Here is a 7886-nt window from a genome sequence, read left to right on the forward strand (position 1 = left end):
GCCCGTCAATGTTTCAAAGCTTTTGTTTGTATCAGCCTGTTTTGTTATCCTAGCCTTCGTGTTTCCTAGCCTCTGTTATGGCCTGCTTCCCGTTTAATATAAAAGAAGGATAAAAGAAAAGGGAGCTGTGATGGACAGGTGACCAGTCCCATCGACAAGACAATATAAAGCACTCTGAGATTGTGTAATGGCACAGGGTGAGATGTATACTTGGACAGAGAAAACGGAGCCACCACAGACATCACTGGAGACAGAGGAACCTTTTAATAACAGAAAAATTGCACATGCACTACTTGTCTATGTTAAATGTATAGACTTATAAGTAATAATATTTCATATTCCTGAGTTTGACAGTTTACAATAATATTTAACATCAAATGCTTTTTTGTCATTAAACTTTTCTTTTTGGACATTTATTTCTACTGACTGTGGAAGCCTTCTACCTACACCTTGTTGGCAACATACAATAGTATAGAGAGACTCCTGCTTGGACCACCGGGAGGTTTTCACCTGTGCAACCTTTAAGGCTCAACTTTTCCAAGGCATCTGCCTCAATGCTTTCCCCTGGGAATCATACTTTCCACAGCCGAGTCCTTGCTGCTTTCTGTGTTGGGAAGTTTCCACTGTACATTACGTCCATGGCTAACAACTACGACAGGCCTAACTCCCCATGACTCATGGATGGTATTCCCCTGTACATAATGTACACAGCTAACAGCTCATGACAGGCCTAACTATCCTCAAATGGCACAATGTTGTATAATTCTATGAACCAGCTGATGAAATTCCGCAATGACACTACTCCATCATGCATATCAGTTATTAAACAATGTGGACTCATTCGCCAGCTCCTTTACATTCATAGGAGCTCTCAGAGAGTTTCTTTATTCCTGATCTCATCATACTATTCCATCTTTCTGGTCAGCTGTGCATAACGTGGCACCAAAAACACACCATTAGAGCACTACCACTCTTCAAACTAGTAGCATTGAAGTTTCCATGACAATGCTATTCATGGAGCGGATTTCAATCTACTTCAAATGATACTGAGACTTACTGCTTCATCGAGTAGACTGAGCCATTTAATGCACAATTTCTAACAAATATTTAAATCTCCGCTAGTGTGTGTATGGTGTTGGTCATTGTTAGTCTGCTGTTATATGTAAAACATGTATGTAGGCATTGTTAAGTGTTATTGTGATCTGTGTTTTGTTAACTATGGAAGTTGTGTCTTTTGTTAATAATGTGCATGAGTGCCACTAGTGTTGCTTGTGTCTTTCGTTAATAAATGTTTCACCTTATCGAGGGAGTCTGTGCGTCCTGCTCCACGCCCATCGGCACTCGGGCCAGCAGATTCGTTACACAGAGGAAAAGAGGATCTGTGTGTGTGTGTAAGTAACCGAGTTGCCCTCAGTCTGAGACAAATAATAAATAATTGGTTTCCAGTTCATCTTTATTACAGGACTGGAGATTTCCACCACAAAACCTGGCACCCCAGATGGGACCTCATGAGTGAGGATGGCATAGGAACCTCAAGCGGTATAGTGCATGGTACCCTGAAGCCTGTTGCTTCATGTTTGGTTGACATCAACCGTCAAAGGACCTGGGTTCGAGTGCCTCCTCAACACCGGGATCATCTCAATTTAAAAAGTGTGAGTGCTCCAATAATTCAGTAACTGCAAACAAATTGTGTGATACATGACCGAGTCACGGTGATTACCGTTTCTGTCAAAGTTGCAGTCGGGGCAAGGGAAACAAGGAAAAGTGTTAGATGCAGGTAGAACTGAAACAATCAATCTAGAAAATACCTAAGCCCATTACCAAGAAAAAAAAAAAACCTGTCTGTCCTAGGAATGTGCTCTTACTGCAGAGTATTCATCCCTGATTACACAGTCCTCGAGGTACCCCTGAGTACAATAGCACTTGGGAAGGGTCTACAGGCACACATCATGCTTAGTTGGTCAACAGAGGCAGAAAGAGAGCTCTCCAAAGTGCATTGGGATTCCAGATCCTGAAAAGCCATTCACACAAACAGTTGATGAAAAGAATAGCTGTATGAACTCTGTTACTACAAGACCATGGTGGCACACTGAGACCTGTGGGTCATTTCTCAAGCCTGTGGCTCAGGGGCTTCCCCTTGCCTTAGAGTGGTAGCAGCAGCAGAAAAAGCTGTGAATGCTTCACATAACATTGTGGGTTATAGCCCGCTGATATTGTCAGTGCCTCATGCGGTCGCACAGTTACTACTGGAACAGAAAATATCACACATTACAGTACTGAGGTTGCTCAAGTATCACACAATACTGCTAGAAATGCCAAATCTAACTTTGAAAACGGCGCACTATGCAAATGTACTTTGCGAATGTACTTTGCTCTCCTATGTCAGATCTTGGGGAATCACCGCTACACCACCCTGACTTGGTGCTATTTTTGGATGGATCGGCATTCAGGGATGCCGAATCAGGGAAAACTGGCATTGGATTTGCAGTAGTAAACCAAATTTAAACCCTCCTGGCAGGCTCGCTACCAGGGTATCTATCAGCACAAGCAGCAAAGGTAGTGGCATTGACTGAGGCATGCAAATTAGTGGAAAAGTCACAGCCTGGCACAGCATCGTACATCCTGTGTAAAACTAACGCACTTCCTCCTACTAACGCGTTTACCCCAACAGCTGACTTTATGGAGCTCCACAGCCTCGTGCTACCAGAGGAGAGGTCCGTAAGGAAAAAAGCAGGTGCACATGTAAAGTAAGGATATATAAAGCAGGATATGGTATGGCCCCAGTGGTAAACCCTGTCTGCCAAAGGGATGTTTCCATACTATGCTAAGTTGACCCATGGTAGGGACCATGTGTCAGAAGGAGGGATGTACAATAGCACAGCACAGCACTGGTTCACAAAGGGATGTACTACATTCTCCCCACTTATCCTATTTCACAAAACTGCACTTGAAATTTTTAACTAAAGGTCCAGGGGCAGGGACATGTCTGTTTTGGATTTTGCATATTATTCTTCTTTATTCCATCCATATAAAGGGGGTTGGCTTTCTTGGGAGGTTTACCATGAATGAAGAGGAATAAAGTACCAAATGAATAAAGTAACAAATGAAAAATATAAAAGTCTTGAAACACTTCGTACCACATGGCCTTCAAATTTGTTGCATACCACAATAAATGAACATAACATGAAAAATTAAATGCAATCAATTAATATATTTCCACCTAGCTGGTTAGTATAATATTACAAGTAAACACAATTAGAAATGGTTAAGTATTTGGCTGCAATAAGCATTGCAAAAGAAGGTCAGCTTCTTTTTAGAAGTGCAGATATATATATATATATATATATATATATATATATATAAAAATGAGAGAGACAGAGAGAGTGCGAGACAGAGAAGTGCAGAGAAGACTATTAATCTTTGTCATCTTCTCACCCTTACTCATCAAGGGTAAAGAGGAGAGTGAGAAACATGATGGCCAACCCCTCACACCCCAACTACTCTCTCTTCCAATGGTTCCCCTCCCAGAAGAAACTGAGGATAAGAGTCCTGAGATACCACACCAGTCAGCACCTGAACAGCTCCTTTTTCCCTAGTCACAGTCCTCTTAAACAAGAACACTTCTCACAACCTCCCTCTCCCTTTATTGCTCAATTGCACAGAAATGTAAAAAAACAAAAAACAGTCCCAAACTGGCCTTCAACACACGTCTTGTTCTTCAGTGATGTATGATTTGCTTTTCAGCAATATGGCTCAATGTCAGATGCAAAGATGCAACCAAATTGAGTTACTCTATAGATCACCCAGGCTGTCTTTCTGCAGGGTCATCCCTCCCCTGCTGGGCAGTCTCTCTGCCCCAAAGATGACGCACAGCCAAGCCTCCTGCTGCCAAAATAATAATAATAATAATAATAATAATAATAATAAAAAACCAACAAGCAAATAAGGAAACTATAACACACATGAAATTAAGCATTAACATTTGAGAAGGCAGATTGTATTCATCTGCTACATTAGTAAATGTAGAAGCAAATGTTGAAATGCTGGACCTAAACTCCAGCTAAACAGAGGTACACACATACACACGTTAAGCATCCAGATGACAATTACCACAAACCAGGGTTCAAAGAATTAATCTTAAAACTCTCCATCAGCTCAGTACTTACCAATAGCACCAAGAAGAATCAAAACGATTAATATGATAAGTATGTACAAATGTATTTTATGTACAAATGTTTTCATCTGTAGAGTTTTTTTAATACTGCCAAACTCAATCTGAAAAATATGAAAGAAGTCAGAGTTCTTTTTACCAACTGAGACAGTGTCCTGAAATTGTGTTTAAAGTGATTTGCATTATATGAAAAAAAAACATACAATTGTTTTTAAAAAGATTTATTTTAAATACAAAATGTGCTCAGGAATATTCAGAGGTGCTCACACTTTTAATAGTACAATGTGCTCAAACAAGACCATAACAGTCCAAATGAGAACATTACAGTCAATGGTAAAATGATGACAAACTAAACAGCCTTACCCTCAGTGAGTCCACGCTGACTGCCTTTCCTCCAACAATCTTACAAAGGACAGCAGTGGACTTAATCTCTAGTATCAAACACGGAAACGGCTCCTCTTTCTGCAGCCCTAACACATTCACCTCCTTCATACTTAAATTCAACCTGTCTTCATTTTTCTTGAGAACATGAGAGAGAGTATAACACAGAAACATGTCACATGACAAAACACAAAAAGTCTATCTTTGTAACAAAGGAAGAGTAAGTATAATCAAGCTTGCTAGAGAAGAGCAAGCACTTTAATCTGAATTAAAATACTCCAAAGATGGTCTTGGAACTTTATGATTTGCAGTGCAGTTACAACAGCATGTATATCTGAAATGAAAGTTGGAAATGCTGCCTTACCTGTATGGTGATGAGCACATCATTGTCATCCAGAGATGTGCCAAAGCTGGTGAATTCTGGATCTGGGAGGTAGTAGAGAGTTTCTGCGCAGGGCACTGTTATGTTTCCCACTCTGAGTGATACACTGAATGGCCCTGGTGCCTGGTATTCTCTCATAATGTCAGAGTGGAACCAAAAGGACTGAGATAATATGAAAAAGCCATACTTCATAAATTAAACTCTGAATTATAGACACATAATATGAACTGATAAAATACTACATATGGAAAAGAGTTTCTAACTTGGGGAATATGGTTTATAATACACTGGACCATTAGGTAGCTGTTAATTTTTTAAACAATAGAAATTGTATGAGCACCAAATGAAGAGCACCATTTCATACCTTGTTGGCCGAGTTGAGTATGATCTCTTTGGACGATAAATGAACAGTGACTGCCTCTGCATACTCCAAATTGGTCCCCAGCACATGAATCTGCCGCTCACCACTGAAAGACAAACGTTAAACAATTATTTAATCAGATAATGTTCAAGACAGTGTGACAGAGGTGAAATAAAGCTAGTAAAGCACTTGGGTAGCATGAAACAGCAAGTGTGAACATTGCAATCATGTTTCTCAAGAAATGCTGAACCAAGATCCATTTATCAAGCAAGAAATATTTTGGTAGCCTAAGTAGCTTTAAAGCCAGCAGCACAAGCATTACATGGCTTTATGGGGCAGAGAAAGGAAACTCGCAAATAAAGGGCATAGTTTTGGGGTGCTTACACTACTCATGTGTGTTTAGGCTGGGTGGTTCGAGCACTGTGACCCTGTGAGAATGCCCCGTAGATGGATGGTATGATCCGCTGAACTTTCTGGATTTACGCGTGGTTTTGTGTCAAGGATGGAGTACAAGTTTCATCGCACCACACTGCAACTCATATGATGTCTGTCCAATCTGCTGAAAGAACTTGCATCGCTTTGGCATACCCCTCCTTTTGTATCTTCTGGGCTTTCTCCATTTTTTTGCTGCCCCCCTGTTAGTGGTGCCATTTTCATCCTCATCTTAAGGACACAGGACAGGCTGCTGGGCTTTTTGCCATTGTTGTGACCTTCCCGCGACCCCTTCCAGCGGACCGTTAACTTCTCTGTCGTAGAGCAATTGGAACGGAGAGAATCCGGCGGATGCTTGTGGCACTTCTCTGTATAGGAAGAGCAAGTATGGGAAGAGCCATGTATCCCAGTTTGTATCCGTGTCTGCAACAAACTTCTTCAGCATGGCCTTCCCTGTGTTGCTGAATCTTTCAACGAGGCCATCTGTCTAAGGGTGGTAAGATGTGGTTGTTGGTCTGTGAGTATTTCCCTCGGTATGCCTACTCTGGAAATGAACTGCACCAGAGCACTGACCAACTGCCTTGTTTTGACTTTCCTTAGGGGAAATGCCTCTGGGTAGCAAGTTGCATAGTCACAGAGTACTGGTATTTATTGGTTTCCTGGCTGACTTCTGAGTAAGGAACTGACTTTATCCATCGCAATCCTTGGGAATGAAGTCTTTACTATGGGTAGGTTTATCAGTGATACTCTGATGTTTTTGCTGGAGCTTCAAGTTAGCAGACCCCCAAAATTGAAATGAAACCTACATCACTGCAGCAAAGTATAATTAGCTGCAATGCTGTTAGGAAGTGGCTAACCATCACCAGGTCTCTGCTAGAGAATGAGCAATAGATGCTCAAACCACAATCAGGTCAAAGAGTTTAGCTGCACTCGCCTCAGATCGCCTTGTTTCTGCAAGTTATAATAAAACTAACTCCATTGTGTGATACAACTCAGTAAAGCTGATTCTGAGGATTCCTTGGAACATTTCTTAAAGTTTACTTCAAGCTTATCATTGGGGTATCCAAAAGTGTAAATGCCACCAAATTATTCTTTTTTAAATGTCAAACTTGACTAATTTTGCATTGTTGTATGTCTTCAAAATGGATCAAGCTATTTTACAAGTATAATGTAATAACATTGTAATAACATGAGACTGTATGATATTTCTTAACCCAAAAACATGTTGCTGGAATTGGGACTCATTTGTCAGAAAAGTTATAAATATTTTTGGACAAAAATGAATAAAATTTGAATTAAATATTTTAGCTGGAAACTGGTTCTTTGTATTGTACTCTAACATTTTTGGCATCATTTTGGTGCTATGACCGTCAGAGATTTTCACTGTGCTTTACCTGGCCCATGTGATTCTAGGCTGCAGTCCAGTACACGTAGGCTGGGAGCCATAGGTGATGGTGGCGTTGCTATGACAACTTCCGTCTGCTGTCACCACACACACCCTGACAGCTCCTTTATTTCCATTTGGAATGTGGAACCTCAGAGTGTCAGTGGAGCGTTCTAACACAGGAATCCTGTGGAATTAAACAGCAAGAGTAAACAAACAAAACAAATGTGTCTCTATACACACCAATACACACACCACCTGTAACACTCACTCCTTTGAATTGCAGGCCATGATTCCTTGGAGGAGAATTTTCACAACTTGTTCCAGATTTTTCCCCTTCATCACTGCATTGTTTTTGCCATGAAAAGAGACCTGACTAGGCCACAGAGAAATTATCTCTGGCTAATAAAGAACATGAACAGAAGAAGTGTTTGATACTGGCCATCTGATGCACCGCCTACAGACTTCCTGCATTGATACTGGCTGTTTGATGCACTGTTAATGAAACGATGACGCCTACAGAATTTTACATTGCATGCTTGCCTCATTATGTACATAACTAATCAACATCAACAATGTTGGTCTTAGACAGAAAAAAAATGTAAAGAAATTCTTACAAATACAAAAAGCATGAGTCATTCTGTGTTTCATGTTCTAAATAAAACAAATTATCCTGTGCAAGAAGACTTGCTACTCGATTTATGAACACAAATGTCTTCTGGAGTCCATTTCCCTTTTCAAGGCCCCCACTTTCCTCAGACACACACAGATCTTT

At 40.6% G+C, this 7886-nt stretch overlaps 1 protein-coding gene across 1 annotated transcript; it reads right to left on the minus strand.

Moving 5' to 3' along the window:
- Window positions 1-287: 287 nt before the first annotated feature.
- LOC118240951 (plexin-C1-like) lies at window positions 288-7498 on the minus strand. The gene is made up of 7 exons (XM_035523584.2): window positions 7383-7498; window positions 7122-7298; window positions 5299-5401; window positions 4917-5096; window positions 4535-4690; window positions 4167-4275; window positions 288-3885 (listed from the first exon to the last, which is right to left on the minus strand). The coding sequence occupies exons 1-7, from the start codon at window positions 7451-7453 to the stop codon at window positions 3800-3802; spliced, it is 882 nt and encodes a 293-aa protein (XP_035379477.2). The 5' UTR covers window positions 7454-7498; the 3' UTR covers window positions 288-3799.
- Window positions 7499-7886: the final 388 nt, after the last annotated feature.

Source organism: Electrophorus electricus, chromosome 4, assembly GCF_041902795.1.
Source record: "Electrophorus electricus isolate QZ-2024a chromosome 4, ASM4190279v1, whole genome shotgun sequence".
Lineage (NCBI taxonomy): Eukaryota > Metazoa > Chordata > Actinopteri > Gymnotiformes > Gymnotidae > Electrophorus > Electrophorus electricus.

Coding starts and splice junctions, on each gene's coding strand:
- LOC118240951 (XM_035523584.2), bottom strand. CDS start 7,453: ATGAAGGGGAAAAATCTGGAACAAGTTGTGAAAATTCTCCTCCAAGGA. Junction 5,402..7,121: donor CCTAGAATCACATGGGCCAG/GTAAAGCACAGT, acceptor TTTGTCTTTCAG/TGGTGAGCGGCAGATTCATG. Junction 4,691..4,916: donor ATGTGCTCATCACCATACAG/GTAAGGCAGCAT, acceptor CATGTTCTCAAG/AAAAATGAAGACAGGTTGAA.